The sequence below is a fragment of the Microcebus murinus genome, chromosome 17 (genome assembly GCF_040939455.1).
Source record: "Microcebus murinus isolate Inina chromosome 17, M.murinus_Inina_mat1.0, whole genome shotgun sequence".
NCBI lineage: Eukaryota > Metazoa > Chordata > Mammalia > Primates > Cheirogaleidae > Microcebus > Microcebus murinus.
In genome coordinates this window covers 15,179,293-15,205,416 of record NC_134120.1, presented here as the reverse complement: position 1 = coordinate 15,205,416, position 26,124 = coordinate 15,179,293, and the positions used below count along the sequence as shown (strand labels likewise).

General features: G+C 37.3%; 1 protein-coding gene across 2 annotated transcripts; it reads right to left on the bottom strand.

Moving 5' to 3' along the window:
* Positions 1-1,050: 1,050 nt before the first annotated feature.
* LMAN1 (lectin, mannose binding 1) lies at positions 1,051-20,007 on the bottom strand. 2 transcript variants are annotated; one of them, XM_012745519.3, is made up of 14 exons: positions 19,719-20,006; positions 16,302-16,456; positions 16,101-16,208; positions 15,293-15,354; positions 13,921-14,020; positions 12,178-12,301; positions 10,640-10,698; positions 10,208-10,340; positions 8,476-8,669; positions 8,274-8,344; positions 5,177-5,327; positions 3,271-3,392; positions 2,914-2,976; positions 1,051-1,394 (listed from the first exon to the last, which is right to left on the bottom strand). In XM_012745519.3, the coding sequence occupies exons 1-13, from the start codon at positions 19,945-19,947 to the stop codon at positions 2,940-2,942; spliced, it is 1,545 nt and encodes a 514-aa protein (XP_012600973.1). In that variant the 5' UTR covers positions 19,948-20,006; the 3' UTR covers positions 1,051-1,394; positions 2,914-2,939. The 2 variants fall into 2 exon arrangements, with proteins under 2 accessions (XP_012600973.1, XP_012600974.1); XM_012745520.3 differs by lacking the exon at positions 1,051-1,394 and adding an exon at positions 1,410-2,183 and having other exon boundaries at positions 19,719-20,007.
* Between the last annotated feature and the right edge of the window lie 6,117 nt (positions 20,008-26,124).

Sequence of the window (26,124 nt, the reverse complement as noted above, 5' to 3'; positions counted from 1 at the left end):
AGTCATCACACCCAGTCCGTATCTTAATATTCACAACTGTTATTTATGTTCTTTACAAAAATTCTATCTCTGCAGTGCAGCAGGATAGGCCATCCCTAGTTCAAGTCATTTGTTGTCCCCAAGGTATCAAAAAGTACAACTGTCTGAGATAAAATGTCACCAAAATCATAATCAGGAAAGCAAAAAGATGGCAGGTTTCAAGATGTGAGTTTTCATGGCTTGACCATGAACTGAAGATAATTTTGTAAGTTTAAAAGCCATCATCAAGTCCCAAGAGCTACAGGCAGTAATCTGGATTTAGTTTGCAGTTGCTAACAAATGAAGAGTTTTTTGGTAAAAGGAACATTAACTAAACTGTAGGTATAAAAGAATCAGTACACATTTGCTAATATCATTGACAATAAAAATATTATGTTCTCAGCTCAGCTTTAAACCAACAAAATACCATTTTTTTCCCTACTCCTCATTTTAGTGGTCCTCAAACATTAGTGTGTGCAGAATCACCTGAGGTGCCTATCGAACAATGATATCCCACAGCTCCACCGTTAAGTTTTGATTCAGGTAGTCTAAAATGAGGCCCTGGAATCTGTATTCTTAATAAGCATTCCATGATCTAGATGGTGCATGGACCATACTTTGAGAAACACTGATATCCCTTTAACACACAACAAAACCTTATTTATTGTTAGTGACTCCATGGTGAAGTTTCAAGCTCAATAAAACATTCAAACAATCAGAACAGAAATAGGCACATTAAATAAGGGTATTAGCCATTATGTAACTGCATTTTCTTTTTGAAAGTGGCATCATAAACACAATGACCTACATTAAAATTTTAAAATCAATTTTGTTTGAATCCAAGGCACCTGTAAAATACTTGCTGGTGTGAAAGAAGTGAACAAATCCAATTATACAAAATGGTAGAGAAATGAAGGAATCCTGGAAGTGACTGATTTTTTCCACAGAGCAAACATTTTTGTTCAGAAATCAGCTACTGAAAGTCAGTGATTTTGAGGAAAACAAACCAAATTTCAAATAATACAATAAACATTCTGTGTGAACTGCTTTACTGAGAAATTTTCAAGCAAATTAAATTACTAAGTAAAAAAGAAAAAAGATTCATGCTCATGCTCTTTTATAACAGACATCTCTGCTTGTATTAGGAATGTTCAGAATGATTCCCCTTGAATTTTAGCCTGAAAAACGTATCCTGCATAGATCTGGTGTTCCTTTAATGTTCAGGCACATGTGACCATGGACTTTATAACACTGGATTTGGCAGCCTTTTATTGCAAGAGGATTTCCCAAGTTTCATGGTCTACAACTTAAACATTCTTCTGAAGGTATTAATTTTTTTTCATTGAATAAGAGTAAATTCTGTGATGACGATGTCTCTGAAACATGAATTGCAAAATGTTAACACTACAAAGGAAAAACAGTAGAGAAGCATTTTCTATGTTGAAGTGACTGAAGTGGATAGAGTAAGTCAAATTAGCATATTCTCTTCAGTGTTCTAGGATCAATGCCAACATACAAAGCAATGTAAGACTGTTTGTACACACAGTACTAGTTCAGTATTGTTATAAAGCAGAATTCTTCATAAAGTCTTTGTGCAGATTTTTAGGTCACTAGCCCAATCTGTAAATGACATTTGAGAGCAAACTTAAGAAGGCTTGGAAGAATTTATTAGTATTATTTTATAAGATAGGTTTGGATTCTATGACGAAAGACAATCACTTCAGCTACAAGAGGCAAAGGAATATTTTGAAGATAGCAAAAGTCAGTCGTGAAAACAAAATTAAATCTGTATTTTAAAATGTCATTTATAGACTGTTTCTATAATACCTAGAAATATACACAAAGACTTTATATAAAAACCCCTTCCAGTCAGACATTTCAAGTTAAGTTTGATAACAAGTTCTTCACAGTATTCTCAGTTATGGCATTAAAATAAAGAAATCAGAAGTTTTGGCTTCAAAAACCTTAAAACGGCTTGATTTAAAACTACAACCTCCTTGATTTAAAGACTATGCAAACAGTCACAAACTCCGGGTTGCATGGAGTAATGTAAACCAGAATGTAGTGACAGGTTTCATCAGATTAAAGTATCCTCAGATCATGCCATTTGAGCTGAAGTTACATGCTGTACAAAACGGGAATCTTCATAATATGGCCTGACTCCACTGGAATGAAGACATTCAAGAATATAGGCAATCATGAAATTAGTACATTACTGGGCAAAATATCTATAAACACCATTATCAGAGGAATGTTTTTCACCTAAATGTTTAGGCAAAAAGCAGCTCTTAACTTTCTCTAAAATTTCCTTTAAAAGTGAAATATACCATTGATAATCAGAGGAAAAAAACATTTCAATTATCATTTGAAGCCCATTATCCTGATCCTAAAGCTCTCAGACAAAATATTCTTTGATTTCAAAGGGAACTCTTATTAACATTAAAGGATTGCAAACCTGGTCTTAGATTAGAAAATTCTGACCTCTACAAAAGATTTTGTTTACAAAATAAACATGATGGGAGATCTTACTTAGACCTCCTATTTTGGAAGGCAGGAAGGCTAGTGTATTTACATTAAATATAGAGTAACCTCCAATAGTGGAGACTTAGGAGTAACACTCATATCCAGGGTTTGCCCTGACTTTCTATTATTTACCCTCTCACTGGTCAATATTTCGTTTGGTGGCTGCATTCTACAGAACAGAAAGTCACAGAAATTTAAACAGTTTTATGGACTATGAACAAATTTAAATGTGGTTGCCTGTGCTTTAAGGTTTATTCCTACTGTAAATCAAATGTTTAAACAGTTATTTTATATAAAGTTTAATAATTTAGACTTTGAAACAATTTAAATACTTAAATTCCCTGAAAAAGACAACATGCTGTACATACATACATGGTGCACACTTGTGAAAATGGTGGTCAAAAGAATTTTTTGGCAGCTGCTTCTTGCTGAGTCCTAAGGAAAAAAAAGAAACACTGAATGTTCTGCACACTTAACTTTAGAAACAGGATTGCTTAAAATTAAAATATCAATGCCTTCTGAAGTATAAAATACATTAAGATAAGCACATATTCTATACATGCACGCCTATGTCAATTGACACAGACTAGAAATTACATTTGCTCTGTATACACCTAATTTTATAGGTAAAGTTATATAGATAACTTAGATAAATAGAGAACTCTGTTGAGTATTTCAAATTAAACAGATGCAGAAAAATGTTGGGTTAAATTTTATCAAGAGACTTACCTATACATGATATAACCAATGAACAACACCGACTGTACCACTACAAATATAACGAAGTGGACCGTAGATAAACAGGATGGAAATGGCGGTAGTTCCGGGCATTTTGGCTTTTCATTTGATGGCTACAAGGCAAAGACCTTTCTATTACAATTAGATTAGTAGTTTGGAAAAAGAAATAAACAGAAAATCTTTATAAAACTTAGATGGTTTACTATATGAACAAGTATTTTCATTTATTTATCCCCACAAATTATCTTCTATCCCTTCAACTTTCATTGCCGTTTTTTTTGAAAGAGCAGTTGACATTGGAAGGCCTCCACCTCTTCACCAGCCAGTCACTCACACCATCTGGCTCCGCTCTTCATGAGTGTAATGATGACTTTAGTGTCCTTGAAGTCACTGAGACTAGGGTCACCAAAGACCACAATTCCCCTGGACACTCCCATATCACATTTGCTCTACTAACAGGACCTCCTTCACTCTCGAAAGTGTTCCAGGTCAAACATTTCCATGGTTACCCTATCAATGAACTACCTGACAAATATAATGGCCTTTTCTCAGTCCTCATTCTTTTCAATTTCATAGCCTTCAATATCACTCACACTAATGTTCTGAAAAATGTTTCTTTTCTTTTCTTTTTTTTTTTTTTTTGAGACAGAGTCTCGCTTTGTTGCCCAGACTAGAGTGAGTGCCGTGGCGTCAGCCTAGCTCACAGCAACCTCAAACTCCTAGGCTCAAGCGATCCTTCTGCCTCAGCCTCCTGAGTAGCTGGGACTACAGGCATGTACCACCATGCCCGGCTAATTTTTTCTATATATATTAGTTGGCCAATTAATTTCTTTCTATTTTTATAGTAGAGACGGGGTCTCACTCTTGCTCAGGCTGATCTCGAACTCCTGACATCGAGCAATCCGCCTGCCTCGGCCTCCCAGAGTGCCAGGATTACAGGCGTGAGCCCCTGCGCCCGGCCTCTTTTCTTAATTATATGAGTATTCCTTTTATTTTAATGAGGTAATTAAATACCATGAATAAAAATTTGATCAAGGTATTCAGACAGAATGGCTTCTAAGATTAGTTGTTCTCAACATGGTTGCCTCTATGGGGTAGTCCTTCAGTACACATATATTACCACAACATCGACTTGGTCATAGCAACAAAGGCTCAAGTTGGGGCAAAATAACCTCAGAGCTAAAGGAATAAATAATGTTTTGGATGAGAGGTCATGGTCAATGAGAAAACTATTAAGCAATGTTTGAAAAAAATGTACATTCATGGCATTTACATAGAAATGTAGTTAAGAAAGGCAGTGTCCAAAAAATATAAAGGAGATAGGATTAGAAATTGAATACCTAAGTTTTTCCCCTCTACTATTCTAAATAGATCTTGCAGAAGACAAGTAGCAGAGCCAGAAACAAATCCAATCCATTCTAATCCAAACACATAAAACCTGTCTGAAGGCAAATGAAACTAACAAGATAGCAAGAAATTATCAAATCAGAACCTTGGGGGGAAAAATAGGCCAAAGAAATACACTTTAAACAACCCATGGATCAGAGAAAATATTAAAAGAAATTCAGAAAATATTTTTCTTTCATTTTTTTTTTGAGATAGGAGTTTCGCTACATTGCCCAAACAGGTCTCAAACTCCTGGCCTCAAGCAATCCTCCTGTCTCAGCCTCCCCAGTAGCTGGGATTACAGGTGTGAGCCACTGTGCCCAGCTGGAAAATATTCTCATGGAACAATAATATAGGTACTACATATAAAAAAAATCATGGGATGGGAGGAGCAACTCATTAAAAATGAGCATTAACATTTACTAAAAGGTTAAAATATTTTCAGTAGAATAATGTAGAATATGAGTTCTTCCTTTCTGATAATTATAAAAGGAGAAGGAAACCCAGTTACCATATTTCGCTGCATGAAGTTATCTATGTCCCTCTTTACTATGTGCAGGTGCTCTTTGATGTCAATGAAGTGCTGCGCTGTCTCATAGCCCCCGGCAGCACCAGGATGCTGTATTCCACTGACCAGTCGGACAGTGTCACTCATGGAATTCCTGAAACAAGAAAATCCCTTTATCCGATGAAATCATTATAAAGATTATTTTTTAAGTAACAGATTTTAAATGGTTATACTTTTTCAAGCTCAATACATCAGATCATTAAACAAACAGGCAAAGAAAATAAGTATTTCAAAAAATTAAACTGTCTTCAAAATTTGAAAATAATTTATAAAATTAAGTCTTTTCTTTTACTAAAGGTAAAGTTATGTCTTTTCTTTTACTAAAGGTCATCTAAAAATAACTACAGACTACTACTAAATAATGTGTGTTAAAACTAATAGTATAAGTAGATACTGAGTAACATAACAGATGACACTCTTAAAGAAGTTATTAAGAAATCTTTCTAGGTGTTCAATGTTGCAAACGATTAACTCATCAAGCTTAAGATGCCCAAACCCTGCACAGTCCAAAGATTTTCAGGACTGGCCTTGACCAGCCCCTGGAGGATGACCTGTGAGCCCTTGGAATACCCTGCCTGGTAAGAGTATATTTGTATACCTGGAGTCGTGGGTCCTTGTCAGAAATTTAATGCAAATGATGTGATTTATGTGAATATCTGTTTTTGTTTGCCTAGGGTCTTAGGCTTTCACTGTATCAGCTAGATCTCTAGAGGGAATAGAAATTGAGTATGTGACTGACCTCCAACAAAACTCTTGGACACCAAGGCTTAGGTGAGCTTCTCTGTTGTGTAGCACTTTGCACGTGTTGTCACATTATTTTGGGAGAATAAAGTACTGTTTTTGAGACTTCACTGGGAGAGGATAACTGGAAGCTTGTTCCTGGTTTCTCCCGTACTCTACCCTAAGCAACTTTCTTCTTTGCTAATTTTGCTCTACATCTATTTTCATTGTAATAAACTATAATCACTGAGTTTAACAGCTTTTCTGAGTTCTATGAGTACTTCTAGCAAACCACAGAACCTAAGGGGTCTTGAGGACCCCAAACACAAATGTAATTCTATTCTCCTTGCAGTTCTCTCTGAAAGCCTCTACATACAAACCTGGTGCTTCAACTGGAACCTAACCAAAGAAGCACCTATTTGTTTCAAACATGAAGGAAAACTGGTTGTTTGGTATATTGAGGGATTGTGTGATAACCTCCAATGTGGTATCTTTTTGAAGGATAATTCTGACCTTATATAACATTTTACCTTACATACTGACTTTAGAATGTAATCTCCATACAACATGTAATTTCACTATTAATATCCAGATGTAAGATAAAGAGCTCTACCACTGAGTATGCCCTTTGGATGACTCTGTAAGTATAGTAGTAAGAGACTATAAGTATTTTTTAACAATAGTAAAAATATTAACAGGCCTATTTATTAATAAATAAAATAATAACTGTGAATTTCAACTTACCTGAAAATACCAAGTTATTCTACCTAGGAGTACTTAAAAAGCTCTATAAATGGTAAATAGTTTATGAATTAACATTTATATCATGAATTATCTTTAAGACTGGGGATTTTTTGGTGAGGGGGGTAAAGCAAGATTGTACTAGCAAAATGTTCACATTCAGCAGCTGACTCGTGGATATGCATAAGTTCACAGTACTATTCTCTCCACTTCTATGTATCACTAGTAATAAGATATACTGACACCATGAACATGATGCACTGTTGTATTCTTGTCAAAAGGCAGAACTTCCATCCAATCATGAGTAAACGCCAGACAAACCCAAATCAAAAAGCATCTGACCAAACAAGTGATTAGTGCTCATGCTAAATGTCAAGGTCATGAAAGACAAGGAAAGATGAACTCTTTCAGATGGCAGAAATCTAAAGAGAAATAATAACTAAATGCAATGTGTGATCACGGATAGGATTCTGCAATAGAAAAAAGGCCTTGGTGGAAAAACCAAGGGTCTGGTGAAATTTGAGGTCATTAGTTTAAGTTGATCGAACTGTATCAGTATTAATTTCAGTATGCTTATGTAAGATGTTAACATTAAAGGAAGATGGGTAGGGATATACAGAAACTTTCTGTACTATTTTTCCAGCTTATGAAGTCTAAAATTGGATCAAAATAAAAAGATTTTTTAAAATGTTATGTTACTAAAAGGATTCTATTTAGCATCATAAATATTTCAACACTGAGTTCACAATTTGAAGATTTTTTAAAATGCCGAAGAGTAAAATTGAAGAAATACAAATTTGCAGTTACAAATTAAGTGCCTTTAATCTCTAGAAGTCAGGTATTATCATCTTCTGTTTAACCCTGTTTAATTTTCCAGTTCTAAAGAGCTCACTTTGACATTCTTGTCAAGGGTTACATCAATTGGGACAGTGCTCTTAAGTTATGCTTATCATAGAAATGTGATACTTTGGCTTGTTTTCTCTGCTCCAGGCATTGAAAGCTGTTAATTATCTATGAGTGAATCATTCTCATTAGAAATTTATTATTCAACGTTCCAAGGACACAGTATCTCCTCTCTGCTCCTTGTCCGGTTCTCTTAAGTATATGATGGGAATGAAAAAGAGGTAGTTTTACATATTTTCTTCAAAATGGTTTCATTCTATCAGAAGAATTTCCTGCATCAAGTCTGCTTGTATTATAGTCCTACAATGCTACACATGCTTACTCCTTGTATTTTTCATGCAATTGTTATATTACTCCATATCCTTTTGTATTTCATTAATCTAAGAACACACATGACTCTGCAAATAACTATATAAACCTCTTATTCTTTTCAAAGACGCTAAAAGAATTTTTCCTCTTCCAGCTTCAAACAGTTTAAAAATTCAGACATGTTTGCAGTTTCTAAGTATTAAAGGTTGCTGTATTTATATTACCCTATTAGTAAAAAGAATCCAGAATCTAATTCTTAACCTCATACAGGAATCTTACAACAATACAGTGCTTGCACACCTAGAGAAGTCACAAATTTAGGATAAAGATATCACATAACACTCAGACACTACTTTTATATACTTACTTCATTTCATTTACTTGTCTCAGAATTTCATGCTGAGCTTTCACAACAGTATCCAGTTCTTGCTGAGTGATCTGAAGGAAAACATGACAACCAGCAAGGTCAGTAACCCACATCCTATGAGCACACAGCACAGCAGCATTTATTTTCTGTTCCCCTCCATCTAAGGCCGGCGAAGGCATACCTGCATACTGGGAAAGCTCACCTGCCCATGCTGCCCGGGGGTTCCTGCTCCTCTTTTAGAGATCTCCTCTGTCAAGGAAGACACATATCTTCTCTGTTCATCAAGAATCATATCTAACTGCCGGTTCAGCTGCTTGATTTCAAGATGAATACGATTCTGTCCTTCAAAGACTTGTCTTAGCTCACGATCTCCTACACTCTCAAAGATTTCATCCGCTGAAGAGGAAATTACAAATTAAAATGATTAGGATCACCTCTACATATGACCAAAGTGCCAATATATATACCAAAATTAGAACATTATCATCATAGTGGTATAATCTCCCAAATAGTAAATATGCAGGTAATTAATTCAATTATGATTCAATTACTATATTTGCTTTTGCCATTTCTGGTGGTTGAACCACTTGTCATAAATTAGGTCTCATTTTTTTCATTTAAAAATAATTTTTCTCTTTCATATATACTATGTGATTCTATGTATATGAATATGCAGAACAAATCTATAGTGATAGAAATCAAAATAGTGATTGGCTCTGTGGAGTGGGGGATTGACTTGAAGGAGGCATGAAGGAACTTTCTGGGGTGATAAAAGTGTTCTGTTACTGATCTGGTTACACAGATCAGTGATGGTTACATGGGTATACACATTTGCCAAAATTCACCAAACAGTACTCTTTAAACACTTGCTACAATCAGCTTCGGGACATACTCGCAAACCACATGTGATGATGTTTAAAACAAATTCAAAAGAAGAATGACATTTATATTTCATTTTTAACTTCATTAAGTCTGAATAATACTACTGTTGATCATTAAGAGAACTGCATACTACACCCAGTGTTCAAATGTTAGACTCGGGCTTTATTAAGTACAGATTTGAACATTTATGTTGATGGGGAATGACCCAGATAAAAAAGCTAGTAGATAATATGAAGTCCCTCTACTTGGCCTTAATATATTTTATTTTTGACATTGGTATACTTAAGTTCTTAATTACATTGGCTTAGACTAGTATTTTACAATTTTCAACCTTTACAGTCCAAGGTTGTATTGAGTAGTAAGGGGAAGAGAAGTAGATAGCACTTCATATTACTCTCACAATAGTTTTGATAGTTTTCAAGTATTGTCCCTATGTTGTAAGGTAACTGTGTGCCACTAAAAGCAGAAACATAAACCTTCAATGATTTCATTCACCAAATAATTACTGTGTTTCAATACTAGGTCAGCACTGGGTTGGGTTTCGTTTAGGTTTAGGGGGCATAGCAGTGAACACAGCAAATAAGATCTCTGTCCTCGCAGATCTTCCACTCTAGTGGTTTCCCTGTTCATCCACATAACCATGGTACTCTTTACTTCATGTGTCACTAAGCCACACTCTTACTGGTAAAAATGCCAATCTTGACCCTTAAAGACTAAAGATTTGCTCATAAATTTTTTCCAGAAATTACTTGTAACCTGACAGTTCAGAGAGCAGGGATGAGCCCAGTGGTCCCCAACTCTTTTGGAACAAGGGACTGGTTTCATGAAAGACAATTTTTCCACAAACAAAGGGGGGGTAGTGTTGTGGATGGAGGAGGGTGGTGGGTGTGGAGCTCAGGAGGTGATATGCGGCCCATTTCCTAACAGGCCATGGACTGGTACTGGGCCTCGGCCCGAGGCGTAGGGCCCGCAGAGCTGGGCAACATACAGATCCGATCATTGTGAGCCACGACCCCTGCTGCTCCACTGCAGTTGGCTTCGCCACAACTCACCAGGTTGCCCTTGGAGGTCAGGGTGGCCCTTCTGGAATTCCTCTTTTTTTTTATCCAATTCTTGTTGAAAGTGCTCAAATTCCTCCTGATACTTTTCTTTTTCTTTTTCCGAAATTTCTTTATCTGGTGTAGGCTTTTTTTGAAGTTTGTGAATAGATCATAAAAGATAAGAAAACCAGTAAGATACCCCAAATGTTCTTTTTCTCATTATAACTATTCTACCACTAGCTGAAAGATTAACAAAAAAATGTTATTCCTTACTGATATCATAGCCAATTTACTCTTGCTAATTTCCTCTTTTAGCTTGTACAAGGTCATATAGCAGTAACTGGCAGAAACAAGATCCAAAATAAGTCCACCTTTCAAATTTCTGGCCACAGGGCAAAAACATTAAACTGATAAACTTTTTTTAAAAAAAATGTGTATACTTACCAGCTCCTTTCCAGGTTCAGTCAACTGGAAAGTCAGAAAAGAAAGGACATCATGGTCATCTACAAATTAAAAAAAAAAAGTCTGAAAAAAATTCCATAAAAGATTATTTTTATAGTTGTAAGTGCACTTTATATTCACTGCTTTAAAAAACAATAATCTATAATGCAAATAGCAAAAATTGGCTCTAATTTGGTAAAGGCCATAGTGCTCTGTGAGCTTAAAAACAATTTATCAGAAAGATTTACATTACACAGAATCTAAAATTCACTTTCTTAAACCCTAAATCAGAACAGTTAGCAGTGTTTAACATATAATAGATGTTTAATAAGTGTCTGATAAGTAATGAACAAACAAATGAAGGGTCAAAACAAGTCCAAACTCCTAATCTTGGTACCAAGATCCTCCCACATTTTGCCACAAATCTCCTTCATGCATATGTCCCAGACAAATGAGAAAAAATCCTGTTCTGTATTTCCTGAGCCTGTCTCTGAACCTTTCTTATACAGCACATACCACTTTTGGTCTTACTTTCATATTTGTTTTTCTCACATGGAAGATAATTAATAATTTTATCTAAAATCATATAAAAAACAAATTAATTGCAAGCTGTTTAAGCTGAAAGCAGGGACTCAGCACATTAAACCCTCTAACACTGGACTAAGATACCAATCCTGGCTGGTCACATCTACAATGCAAGAGCAACTACTTTCAACTATACGGCCATCTTTATGCTTTCTGCCACTCATAAGGAGATCCAGAGTTGCAGACAGGTAAAAAAAAAAAAGAAAATGGTAAAGAACAATCCATATATTTGAAAATACTTAAAACCACAATGTACCATATAAACACAAAATGGTACTAATGCTGAATGACATCATTTATCACATGTGGAAAAAAATGGTAACAATCAGTAACAATCAGTATATTTTTGTTTAAAGTTTAGTCCCCAAATAACACTTCCTCAAGTTGCCAAATTCATTGATATGTGATGTGACAACTCTTGGGAGCCTAAAACACGTGGCAATTAATCTTTTATAGCCTCTACTTTAAATATGTCTCCTTCACTAAATAGCACCCAAACTGATGCTCTAATTACATACTTGTATGTAGCCTCAGCTAATGTGTAAACCTGCAGAACAATGTAAATAGAAGATTAGCAGTCTCAACAGAACAAAAGATGGGCACAGTAGATGAGTGGAAGGTTCCAACTAGCCTTAACCCTTTGTACTCGGATGTCGACATGGTTAGCAAAAATTACAGAGATTAAAATTACTCTTTAAATGTATCAATAATTTGAAATATAAAAAAATCCAAATAAATTTGTATGAAAAGAAACTCCAGTTTTTTATTCTACTGCCACACTTTGTAAAATCTGGGGTATTTAAAAAAATTAAATCCCAAGTAGAATAAAGGAATCAAGAAAAAACCAAGCAAGTGCAAAGGGTTAAAGGTTAAAAGTAAAAAAGTTTACATTATTCCTAAAATATACCATTCCCAATAAAACTCAATTCATGAACTTTTAATATTAGAAGATATACCTGCAAGACCTCCAGTTGCAGCAGATATTCCAAAATGTCCTTGTGCAGGGATAACCATGTTTTCCACTTTGGCACAAAATTCATAATCATTTTTGTCTGGTGTAAAGCCATTATTGATCATTACCTAGAAAGACATACCATATCCATAACTTTTATAAAGGACATTGATAATATGAATTTCAGTTATTCCATTTGATGACCAATAGTATTCATTCTTGCTTCATTATTATAAAGAGTAATTTTAAATAACCTTACTGTCATTACATAATAAAACATTTTACTTAAGAAAATGTTTTTGCCCCTCTATGTGTCAAAGGCTTAAAAAGAGAACATTTTGATAACTTTCTATGAAACAGACTATGGCTCACCTTCTCTCAAGAAGATTTAGGGGTACATGATTAATCTTTTTGAATGGTTCATACAGAAAAGGGATCAGACTTGTTCTGAAACCCCACTGACAAGAGCTAAAACCAAGAGGTTAAATGTACAATTTTATCTACAGCTGGCTGAGAATTAAATAGATTGCCTTAACAAGTAGTGAGTGCCTCTTTATTAAATTAATGGGTTAACTGGACACTCATACATTAGCAGAGAGCCAAAATGACAGGAGTCATACGGACAAAAAGGGCAGAAAATGGAAAAACTAAAAAGACACATAAGTGTCTACTCTGCAGAATGTATATGTGAAATGACCTTACATTTCTTAATAGAATCTTGGAATTCTAAGAAAGCACAGGAATCCACCTGACACGTGAATACTCTTCTCATTATTATTCCCAGTCAAGTAGTAGTTTAGCCTCTTCAATACATTTCATTTCTAACAACCCAGTCACTAACTCCACCCTAAATCACTGAGATACGGAGTGGATGCAAAAGAAGCAGGTCGATGGTCCCAGAGTAAGAGCATTTTTATCACTACTTTCAGAGTGAAAGTTTTGGACAGTTAAGTCACACAAGTAAAATGTTACAGTACTCCGTCCAAATTTTCAGCAAGAGAATAAAATAACTGTCAATATGAAGAGTTAATCTCTACATAATATAGGATGAAAACACATGAACTAAAAATTAGCTTTAAAAATTAATTTTAAAAGATCACCTATCATTTTGTTAACTAATATTAAAATGTCCACTGATTAATGCCAGTAACACATGTTTATGGGGTCATCAATAATTTTCTTTATTCACCTTACAGTTCCAATCCACTGTTAAATGCCACAATTGTGTTTCAAACCTCTTGTTTTGACTGTTTCCTAACAGCACCTGTTGCTTCCAATGTCCCCTTACATTGTTTCTCCCTCTAATGGAAACAACTGGGACAAGCTGAGGGTGCACATACTAATTAAATAAACATTTGAGTGCCTAATGTGGGTGCTGTAGCATTTACCACACAGCACAGTAACGCTAGAAATAAGTCTCTTCCAGTAGATTATAAGCTCTCTGGGGACAGTGATCTTTGTCTTACTCATATTTGTATCCTGAAGGCTTGGATATGTGTTTAACATGTGCTATATAGGAAGGTGCTTAAACATTTACTGACTAAATGGAAACCTACTGGCAAAGTTTTACAACAGACGACCACTTACAAAGTGACTTTAAAGCCACTTCTGTCCTTTTTAGAGTAATGCTGATGAGTACATGAGCAATATCCAAATTTAAATGCATTTAATTTCTACCAAGAATTCAAAATGAAATATCATACTAGAGTATTGTTCATTTGATTAGCTCTAAGTGCACATTACTTACTGTCAATGTTTTCTGGTAATAGATAATCTTTGCCCGGACAGGATAAGGTTTATTACGAAAGTCCCTCTGGCAACTTGCTAAAGCCTGATTAGCACCATCACTATGTATGAGAGAAAGGAAAACGAGATGCTTAGAAAGCTTTTCAATATTTAAAAGTTCAAGAAGATTAAAATAACATCAGCTTTGACAAAGTCTTGAGATATTTCAAGTCATTTTTTCAGAAGACACAAAGTTTTTTCTGTCAAAACTCTGGGTAACACTAGAAAACAAAGTTAACCACCCACTGACGGCAGGGGAAAGTTATACTATTTTACAAGAGACTATGGCAGTCGTTCTCCACCCTAGGGCAGAATCAGAATCACTCACTGAGCTTTTAAAGTGTAGATTCCTACATTTCACCCCAAATCAACTGAACCAGAACCAAGAGGGGCCTAGGCACCTGTATTTTAAGTAAACTCCACAGAGAGTTGTGATAAACTAAATGGCAAGAAATAGTAAACAGGAACATGGACAAATAATTTTTCGTACAGTTCACTGATTGTTTAAAAAGTAACTCCTCCACAACGAGCACATGAAAATCAAAACTGTACATACCTAATTCATTTATATTATACAGTCGTCCCTCAGTATCCGTAAGGCATTGGTTCCAGGACCCCTGTGGATACCAAAATCCTCGGATGCTGAAGTCCCTTATATAAAATGGTGTAATATTTGCATATAACCTATGCACATCGCCCATATACTTTAAATCATCTCTAGACTTAAATGTATAACACCTAATATAATATAAATGCTATGTAAGTAGTTGTTATACTGTACAAGTTTTTTTCATTACTACTATTATTGGTTTTTTCCCAAATACTTTCGATCCATGGTTTGAATCCATGGAAGTGGAACTCACAAACAGAGGTGACTGTTGTAAACACTTAGAAGCTCTGTAAATCACTGAGAGAGTCTTTAAATAAAGCAATATTAAGCTTGGATGAGGTGGCATAAATTGTTTACTCATCAGTCTGGTCAAGGTTCGACTTTACTTTCCAAAGATCCCTTTTAATAAAGATGAAAATGCATGACTAGTGGCATCATAGAAAGCCAAGAACAGTCTATAAACTTTCAAAAGTATTATATAATTTTATGCTAAATAAAAATACATTTTGTGTTTGAAATCTGAGGTGATCAATAGAAAGAACTTTAAAACAGAACAAAATAAAATAAAACCTTTCCACCAAGTTATCAAATACAACTCAAGAAAATAAATAATCTTATTTCAGTTGCTAAGTGTTCAGATCTGATCTATTTTAACATATCTCAGTATACTTCATGAGGTTTCCAAAGAGAAGCTGAAATCAGGAATAATGTAAAACACACTTACTTTTGATGGTCATAATGGATTTGTCCATTGTTGCCTATAATTACTATAGCAGGATTATTTTTCTAAAAATAAAGAAAATGTATTTGTTTTAATGCTCTTAGTCAAAAAATTCTTGATCATCCTTGATATGCTACAAGGGCTATTATATATCTAAGATTCCAGGACTCAAAATCTTAAAATAACATGGCCTTGGCATTCAAGGAGTTATTAAAGTTCTCCTTTAAACTGCTGATAACCTCTGGATATCAGCAGAGAAATAATCAGCTGGAGACAAGATCTTCAATCTTACAGCTACTAAACCCCAAGTTAATGTTTCCAACATGTAAGTACATTTTGTTCTTAACTGTTTTAGGAGAGATAATCAGAAAAATTGGCCCGCTCAAAACCAACGATTAACATGTGAAAAGATATAAATATGTGAGTTAGCAATAGTCATGCACTCAGATGTTCTCATGAAAGCAAACTGTTACAGTCTTTTAAACACTACTGGTTTCACCACCTACATCTAAAGACTCATGCTTACCCATTAAAATTACTAAAGGCATATACGGTGGTAGTGGTAGTGGGGTCATTGTTAAGTTCTCAGAGTCAGGGCTCCATTATGACCTTGGTGTATGAAAAGTCATGTACACATAACTTTAAACTGATAAACTCCCAGCTATATAAAATTAATGACCATATGTACCATATAGCTTGGGGAGTTTTCTACTATTAAACTAATGAAAGTGTTAAATAAGCTATGTTTCTCAGAGCCTAACTCTGCTGGCAGATATATGAAAGTGGGTAACAGTCCTGACAATAAATATACCTTTCCATCATTGTCAAAAGAATCAAAAAATATTCCAACACCATTCCACATATCAGCTGATCCAAACACAGGGCCCTCCAAGCCTTGATTTTCTGTATACCAAATTGCCTGAAAATACATAACAGGGAACAGTTAGAGGCTAGGAACTGTTAGTAGTATATGCATTTATATACATTTTCTGAGTTAAATAAATGATCATACCAGGCCATCAGCTCCAATTCGACCTCTTCCAGTCACTCGAAATGTCACCTCAACTTCCCAGTTTTCAAAGGCTGATTTTGCCTTTGTCCACACTGACCCTCTTTGGCTTTTTAAAGATGGTGCTACTCGAATTTGATCTGAACTTGGAATAGCATCTAGAACAGAAATCAGGAAAGAAAAGCTTTGAGTTATGATTAGGTAAAACTCAACAAATCATCTCCAAACTGCTACACATAACTACAGAGGTTAAATTTTAACTTAGTAACCTGTACAATAACTGTCAGGAAAAAGTTCCATGTTTGACAGTTTCAACTTTAAAAGTTTAGGGCTAATACTTTCCTTATCTTTTGAACAGTGAAATATCTCTGCAATCAATCAATAAAGCTGTAACCATACACTAAAAACTCCAGGGACAAGGGGCAAGAGGGAGAGAATTATGACTTAAAAGACAAACTTATATTTGACTATGATAATATTCTTTTCTAAATATCTCAAAAACTTGCATTTTTAAAAACAGCAATAATGTATTTTTACCAATTTGCAAATGTTAGAAAGCTCAAACAGTGTGAAAAGAACATACCACTAGGAATCAAGAGACTTGTTCCTAGTCTCAGTTCAGCTGTGTGACTTTGAACAAATAATTCTCTTACTCTCTTGAGTTCACCATATGTTCACCTGTAAAATGAAGGGGCTGTGCTTGATCACTTCCATAAATACCCCACAAGTTTTATGCAAAATATTGTGCATATATATATTCTTCTAGGGAAAGGGTCAACTGAATTTCAATGCAATAAGCAATTCTTCAACTTCAGCAGATTCTCAGAGAAAAGAGTAAACCCCAAAATGGTGGTTTGCATGTCCAGACTAGTTTCAAATTCCAGCTCCCCTATTTACTAGCTGTTTGATCTTAGGCAATCACTCTACTTCTCTAACACCTTCATAGGTATATAAGTGCCTGCCTATATAAGTACATATAAATGTTTCAATAAATGTTAGCTATTCCACCTATTATTAGACTAACACTAGATAATTATTACAGCACCTATGAAGCCTAAAATTTGAACAATTCTAGCACACTCTCTTGGATATTAACCAGTTCTGACATCCAAGCTGGGAAATAAAACAACTGTAACTGTAATAACACTTTACAGGTAGAAAAAACTTGACAAAAATAAAGGTTGAGATCCTTCTTTAGTAGGATCAGTCACCATCTCCATCACTTTCAAACACTCAAAAGGGGGAGGGGGAGTCATGGGAAGAGAACTAGAACCAGAAGAAAGAACCAGAAGAACTAGACTTGAGTTCAATATTACTGACATTTACTACATAACCTTTTTCAAAAACCTTAACCTTTCTGAATATCAGTTCTTTCATCTGCAAAACAGATAACAAGTGCCTTGCCTACTAAGGATCAAATGAAAGAATGAAGTGAAAGAGCTTTGAGAGCTACAAAGGGTTACAAACTTATCAGGTTTTGCCCTTATGGACCTAAGGATGTGTAATCAAAGTACAAAAGGACATTAAAGTTAAGAAAGAGAAACACCATGCATTGGTCTTAATTTGGGGGTGAAGGTAAAATGGCTGTGTTTAAACTAGGTCTTAAATTTCTCTATTTTAAAATTATTTTAAATAATGCATCACAGGGCAATGAAAAAGGGAAAAGTGATTAATGGAGTTAAGATGACAGAGAGACTGGAAAAATTACAGTAACAATGAAAGCAAGGGATATCCACAGCAGTGATTCCAGAGTCAGTAGCTAGATAAGTCATGGCTAAACTACTAATCCCATTATTTCAAATTCACTCTAGCCACACAACTTTAATTCACTCAAGTACATTATCTGACATGTCTGCAGCAGACTACATGAACTGGTTATGGCTCTCTAAAGAAAGTCAAGGTAACTAATTTGAGTAGTTGATTAATATTCCTAATTTGCTGATGTGGTGTATGTTCGTGTGAGAAAAAGAGAAAGAACAGGCAAGCAATGGAGAGGTGCAGAAGTGAAAAAGTACAAATAAATACACCACCACCAATGTAAAATTCACCATCATTCAAAAAACAAAAAAAACCCCCAAATTTGTGGCTGTATCATTTACATCACTTTTGTTTATTAAGAACAATGTCATCTTGATAACAAATGCCTAGGAATATATACTTGCTGTGTGGGCAGATAATAAATAACTGCTGAGTAAGAAAGTAATTGCACTCTACTTCAAATACTTGACAACTGGTCATTATGTCAAATTGAAATTTATACCTTTTAATTACAAATTAATTTCAAGGAAATGGCCCTTCCTAAAAGTGTGCTTTCTATTCGGTAATTACTTTCTAGAAATGAAACATTTGTTTCAAGCACTAGACAATCTAAAATGATGTATACAAGCTTTATATAAATGATTACTTAATTACACATAAAGATAGAATTCAAATTGCCAGAGCTTCTCATCTCATATAAAGGCACTTGTTTCAAAAAGTGTATCTATCTGATGGTCACTGAACAGTTTATGACATGCCAAGTGCTACAGCTGATTCCTTAGTCAGCAGTGACACATCAGCACTAAAACATGCAAATAAGTTTCCTTTCACATATGCTCTAGCAAGGCTCTGTTATCTGTAAGAGTGCCTAACACGGAGAGTGAATAAAACATGAATCCGAGGTTATTTCAATTAAAAAAAAATTTTTTTAAGGGCTTAAGATGTTCTTAGTCTCAGATTCAGAAACAATCAATACTAAAAAATTTGCTCCTTCTCCTCAAGAGTTACATAATGTGTCAATACAAGAGAAAAGATCAAAGACCACACCAAATCACTGAGAGGCAAATTTAAGGTGGAGTTCCAATAGTTTAAAAATGTCTTCTGACATACAAAGATGTAAAATTACTCTAAGACCAATATCTACCATCTCTGGAGCCATCAGGTACAAACCACACAGCATTAACCATGGGGTTAACACCAGCCGAAAGAAAGCAGGGGTTGGGGAGGGCGGGAAAGGAAGCACGGAGGCTGCTGGAACAGGTCTCAGGTTAGGGTGGCTGGTGGTGGGGGACATTTCCCTTAGAGACGTGGCGTTAGGGTGAAACGTGATGCCTGGAAGAGAGTTTGAGTGCTTGGAAGTGCAGGAAGTAACAAAATACCTCTAGATCAAACGGAAAGTCCCGATGAGATCTAAGAGAAGACAGGAGGGAGGTGAGAGTAGAGAGACTGAGTGGGGGAAGACTTGGGGCCAGGCGGAGGGAACCTTGGGCGCCAGTGGGGACCTCGAGGAGAGGACTGCCGAGAGGGTCCCCTTCACAGCGCACATTGTATGCAGCAGCTGGAACGGGACCCTCCGCACTCCTGGGTTTCGGCGCATAGAAGATGAAGAGGAGACGGAAGGCGAGGAGGGACCCGGGCCCCCAGCCCTCTGCCCCGGCTTACTCCCCGCGTGGGCCCAGAAGGGCACGGTCCCGTCGCTCTGCACCAGGTGCGGCCCCTTGAAGCTGTATTTGTACTCGAAACGGCGATGTGGCTGCGCGGCCGGGGTGCCCGCGGCGCCGGGGTCTCCTCCCACGCCGTCGCCCCCGACGAGACGACTGAGCGACAGCAGCAGGGCGCAGAAAAACGGCCGCGCTCTAGCCTGGGGACCCCTACGCCTGGACCCCGCCATCTTGGATTCTGGGACGCGGAGGCCGGCGGGAGAGGGAGGGGCGCAGGAGGCAGCGGACGGCCAACAGGGCGCTCGCTGATTGGTGGAGCCCGGGGGACCCCAAGGGCAAGGGGTGAGCTCCGCCCCCTAGCCTCCGGTATCCAGGAGGCCGCCAGGCCCAGAGCATCAGGGAGCCGGGCCACGCGGAGGGGGCGGGTCTGGAGGCGGGGCTTCCAGCCTGCCCCGCCCATCCGCTCCGGTGGCGGGAGGGGGCTCCAAGCTTCCCTTCCCACAGAGTGCGGGAGCGGCGGACTGGGGTCTTCCTGCAGGACACTTTCTCCTGCCTCTTAAAATTCCCCGGAGGCGGATGGGCGAGTCCTAAGACCTGTGGAGCCAGGCCGTAACAAACCTTTGTAGTGTTAGAAGAAAGGCATTCCTTTTGCGGTGACACCGATTGTTCAGTGGCTGGTTTTCATAAGGTGAACTTTGCAGAACGAGGCACAATCGAGAATACTTACGGTCCCAGCCCTCTGAGCTCCACCCCCTCGTGCTACAGGTTCAAACTGGGAACCCGTCATCCACGGGGTCTTGGAGCCTTAGGATCTTTTAGTTGGTGTTGAATAAGGGGGTTCTATGAATTTGTTAGGCAGCCTTCACTTCTCAAAATGCAATTCTGAGGGCGTTCTACATTTTGAAACTTTGGCCATAGTGCATTCAAGTGAAACTGAATTTTGGTGGTTTTGGAGAGAGGAATCATGTGCTATGGACCGAGGTGTCGATAGAACCTGAACATCTTGGGATAGGATTGGTCTTTAAGTCAACCAACAAATTTTGCATTTTAAAGGAAAATCTTCCTACCTTTTCTTAGAAAAAAAAATTGTCAACATAGTCATGGCCATCCAGAATTTTGTTTTTCATAAATGTGTCTTATGACAAATTTTAAAACTTCAAGAAACAGCAATATGATTTCTATTGTTTTTACATGTAGCTCTTTATTTCCTTAGCTCTGTCACCTGGGCTATGAAGACACTATTAGCCTTAAGGACTGAATGTTGGTATTATTTTAACTAATTTTTCATTGAACCCCCCCCCCCCAGTTTTCTATCTCCAGTTTCATGGACCATTCATTACTTTGAATTTTTATAGCATTTTTTCTTCAGCACTAAGAGCTTTTCAGTTTGAGTTAAATATCATTTTTACGAATGTTGAAATTGAGAAACTGGGCCTGGCAAACTGAATTCCTACACCCTTGTCAAAGATCAGCATGGTTTTATTCTAGTGTCTGTTTTAAAAGTCTTAGTAACTTTCCATATTTGCTTCAGATATTTAAAAATAAAGACATTAAAATGTTGAACCCCGTTGAAGTCCCTTGGCAGGTTCAATTTAGAAATGGATACAAACAGCCCTGTGGAGTGACTCACACTTGTAATCCCCCAAATTTACGAAGCTGAGGTGGGAGGATCGCTGGAGCCCAGGAGTTTGAGACCAACCTGGGCAACATGGCCAGACCTTGTCTCTAAAATAAAATGAAAAAAATTAGCTGAGAGTGGTGGCTCATGCCTGTTGTCCCAGCTACTCTGGAGACTGAGGCAAGTGGATCCACTTGAGCCCAGGAGTTTTAGGCTGCAGTTAGATATGATGACACCATGGCACTCTAGCCTGAGTGACAGAGTGAGATTCTCATCTGAAAAAAAAAAAAAAAGACTAAAAAGTGTATAATCTCACACTGTAAATATGTCACATGTAAGATGGTAAAGCAATTGGGAATTGTTGATAAAGTCAGTGAGTTAGTGTTTTATAATCTGCTTCCCTAGGCACCCAGGACCCCAAATCATTCTTCCTCGCTGCAGAAAAGGCCAGAAAACTCCTCTATGCTGAGCTGTTAATGACCTAATATTTTTTTCTCCTCTGTAAGTTTGAGTTCATATTTACTATATTTCATTCATAGAGCTGGGATCCAAGCATCCCTGAGGTTTATGCAAGATTTCTTACTTTGAAGAGGTTAGTTCACCTGACAGCATCCTCATCTGTTTTACATGAAGCTCCAATGGGAGTGATTAAGGACTATAGCAATGTGGGTGATATTAGTGGCCAATATAGAGAACCCAAATCAAATTGGTAAAAAAGACTATAAGTAAAAAACTAGAAGTAAAAAAGACTAGAAGGAGGTTAGGCTTCAGGCACAGTTGGATCAAGGCTTTAGCCTCCTTTCCTCTATGTGTCAGCTTTACCTTCAGGCTCACTCTCTGTTAATAGCAAAATGTAGCACTTCCAGACTTCATATCTCTACATTACACCCTATAGACCAAGAGAGAGCAGCATTGTCTTAGCATTCCCTGAAAAGTTCTAAGCTTCATGCTTCATGGACTGCTCAGATCATGTGCCTTTCCCTGAAATAACCATGGAGGCAGGGCAATAGAATGTGATGACTGACTTGGCCAAGATCACTCGCTCCTTCCCTTGTTTAAGGTTAGTGTTAGACTTTGCTAACTTCATGGATCTCCAAACACAAACTAGGGGACTACTGGGAAGGAGGATGGGATAGGCCTGCATTAGGCCCAGTAACGCAGTAAGAAACACCACCACAGAGGGGAACTAAAGTGTAGCAGGACTGGCTTTTTATGTTGGTACATAAATCCTTCAGAGCTGGAGTGGTCCCTTCCCCAGCCTGCAGCTCTGGGAATCTGTCCCGGTGCGACCTTCTGGCTAGTGCCATCTTCATTGTCAAAAGGCTGCTGATGTTCAGGTGCACGCATGAGAAACTCTGGGGGACCTGGGGAGCTGCACCCATTCATTTGCATTCTCACGTCCCCTATGTATTCTTTGCACAACCTGTCTGTTGGACTGACAGTAAAGTGCAAGTTTTCATTCTCTCCCATCTCTAACCAGCACTCTCTCTGTGGCCTGGCCTAGCTCTGATGGGGCTGGATGCTGGGGGGGGTGACTACAAATGGCCACTGCAATGACAAAATCTCTGTCTAGTTTCTTCACTGTGGAAACTTTGATTCCTTACAGAAACATTCCATGTTTTAAAAATCATTTCCTATCTTTACTACATAGGAACTGAATGAGTTCAATATTTTAAAACTTCAGAATTAAGTTCACGTAAATAAAGCAGTTTGTATTAAGGATGGGTGAAAAATATTGGAATAGGTTACGAAGGAAGGTTATAGACTCTGCTTCTTCAGGGAAAAGTAAAAAATAGAAGAGCTTCCTGACAATTAGAATCTATTGACACATGGAAAAAATAGAGTAATTCTTAAAAAGCAATATTCATGTTGATCTTTTACAGCATGAAAGTTTCCCATATGACAAATTGTGGCATAAATTTCTCTTAACTTTCAATGAGCCTTTACCATGAGCCAATCTAGGTGCTTTGGCTGCAAAGTTAAACAAGACTTGGTTTCAGGTTTTAAGAAGGACACAATCTAGTAGAGACACACAAATACACGCAAATCGAAGTGTGCCTACGGGGTTGTTGGTGCTCTGATGACAGTGCTTCTCAAAGTAGAGTTCTTGGATCAGATAGATTCAGATCACATGAGAGTGCTTACTTAAAACCCTGGATCCTGATTCCCAACCCCAGACCCATTACATCATCTTGGGGTACAAAAAGGTGTCCAGAGATCTCATAAACAAGCTCCCAGGTGAATCTCTGCACACTGAAACTCAACTATTAGTATAGGATACAGTGAGGGCAAAAAAGGGAGGGAATGATCAATGCCTCCTTGGCAGGGTTGGAGATCAAGAATGGTTTTATCATGAATTTGATGGTTGAATTGGGATTTTAAAAGATGAGTTTGGATTCTAAAGACAGACATGGTCAGGAGGGACCATCTAGAAAGGGAACCAGTGTGAGCAAAGGCAGTGAGGCAGAAAGAGCATCATCTATTCCTTGGAAGGAGCATCACTCTCTCCCTTGTTCCTGGGAATGAGCTGGAGGAGCAGCAGGAGGAGATATATCAAAATCTGGGTGCTTACAAACACAAGGATGTACTTCTCAGACATGTGACACGTGGATTGCAAGCCAGCCAGGCTCTGCTCCACATCTTCCTTCTGGGACTCAAGTAAAGTAGGAGCCAAATGAAGTAGGACGGCTGCTCAGGCATACGGAATGAGAAAATGGCAGAGCCATGCAGTAGCTGGTGACTTCTGCACACATGTCACTTTTATTAGAAGTCTGTTGGCCAAAAGATGTCACATGGCACCAATGGGGCAGGGACATATAATTCTGTCACAGGGAGGAAAGCAAATAGGAGGAATAATAATACAGTTTCCTGCAGGTAGGAGTTAGTAGAAATCATTGAATTACTGAGTTAAAGGAAAGGTGTGGCTGAGGTTGGTGGCTCACACCTGTAAGCCTAGCACTCTGGGAGGCCGAGGTGGGAGGATCACTTGAGCTCAGGAGTTCGAGACCAGCCTGAGCAAGAACAAGACCCTGTCTCTACTAAAAGAGAAAAAATTAGCCAGAAGTGGTGATACATGTCTGTAGTCCCAGCTAGTTGGGAGGCTGAGGCCGGAGAATCTCTTGAGCCCAGGAGCTTGAGGTGCACTGCACTCTGGCTATGGTGATAGAGTGAGACTTGGTCTTAAAAAAAAAAAAAAAAAAGAAAGAAAAAGAAAAGAAAGTTGTAAACTATCAAAAGAATTGAATGAGGAGTTCAATAATCTTTACTGTTAGGTTTTAAGGGTGTGATAAAGGGATGTCTGATTCATTGATTTTTTTTGATTAGTTATATCTGTACCGATTAGCCAAATCGGGCTAAGATAAAGAAAAGGTGTTTCCCAAAGTGTGTTCCTTATAACTTGCTGGCTCCAAGAGATGCTATGAGGTATTATACTATGGAAACAGGAATTCTATAAGTAAATAAGTTTAGGATACTTGGATTTTCATAAATGCGCATTTAAGTGTTAAAAGCTCTTGGAAGTTGTATAGTGGTGCAGCCTAATTACATTTTGTAAATTAACTTTGTTTTAACACAACATTTCCCAAGGTTATTTGGTCACAGAATTCTTTTTGCATAACACTTCTTGTAATAATATGCTGAAGGACTTCTGTCTTGTGGAATGTACTTCAGAAAATGCTGAATGAAGCTATTTTAAAACACCATCAAAGACAATCTCAGTTTTCCTTGGTAACCACTCCAAGATTTACCAAATTTCCCTCTAAAAGAAATTCACTCTGGTGCTAATCTAAGTATATCAGACCCAAAGTCACTTTTTTGGTGCTTCACATATGTAATTAAGATGTGAGCAAATGTAAGAAAGTGATTTTCAAAGGACTGCTCTGCTAATTTCTACTGAGACAACTGTGGTTCAATAAAACTGTATACACAATGGATGATTAAAGGTGGTACACAGTTGAGGGATATACCTATACACAAATATGCAAAACTTGATATGTAATCAGTCAAGCATCCTGATTGAAGTTTATGGCAATCTGCCAAAACCCCTTCCAAAATATGAATGAATGATTTGAGGTGTCAGATCATAAATGATGTTTATTTCTAACATGAGTTAGGTCAGTTTCTTAAACACTTTTTAGAAGGATGTATGTGAGATTCCAAGGCTCTGAACTGTTCTTAGTTTGATATTTTAATGTTGAAAACTCTTTATAATATTTAAAATTTTAAGATAGTTTTTTATTGTTGTTGTTGTTGTTCCTGGAATGCTACTCAGTAGCTTCATTATAGTCTAGATGACTAAACATCTAGTGATGCTAAATTTATGGCCTCTAATGATAATTCTCATTCAATACCTGCATTACTTACATGGTACTTACTTCCAAAAGGCATTTGAAGAGGCATCTCATTAGGTGCATTCTAAGAGTCCCTCTTTTCTGCTAATCTCTCTTTGAGGCCTATAAAATGTTACGGAGGACATTCTAGTGCCCAGACTTTTCTACCCAAAGTGTTTACTTTCTGGTTTTTAATAGTTTCTTCAGTCTCCTTGCTTGTCCCACATTGGTACATGAAACCTTCTAATTGAGTAAATGCAGAGTAAAAACCTGCAATTATGATACAAATATGTACTTAAATTTAAAGCAGTTAGTTATCAAAGACAAATGGGTGCAGGATCCTGCACCAGAATGAATCTGCTCAATATTGACATAGTGAATTGTCCTGAGAAGATTAAACCACAACTAGAAAAGCAGGCAGAGGGACAGTGAGTGACAGGGGCTTTATGGGGGGGCCATGC

Coding starts and splice junctions, on each gene's coding strand:
- LMAN1 (XM_012745520.3), bottom strand. CDS start 19,947: ATGGCGGGGTCCAGGCGTAGGGGTCCCCAGGCTAGAGCGCGGCCGTTT. Junction 10,699..12,177: donor TGCAACTGGAGGTCTTGCAG/GTATATCTTCTA, acceptor TTTAATTTGTAG/ATGACCATGATGTCCTTTCT. Junction 8,670..10,207: donor TGACCTCCAAGGGCAACCTG/GTGAGTTGTGGC, acceptor TTTCCTCTTCAG/CGGATGAAATCTTTGAGAGT.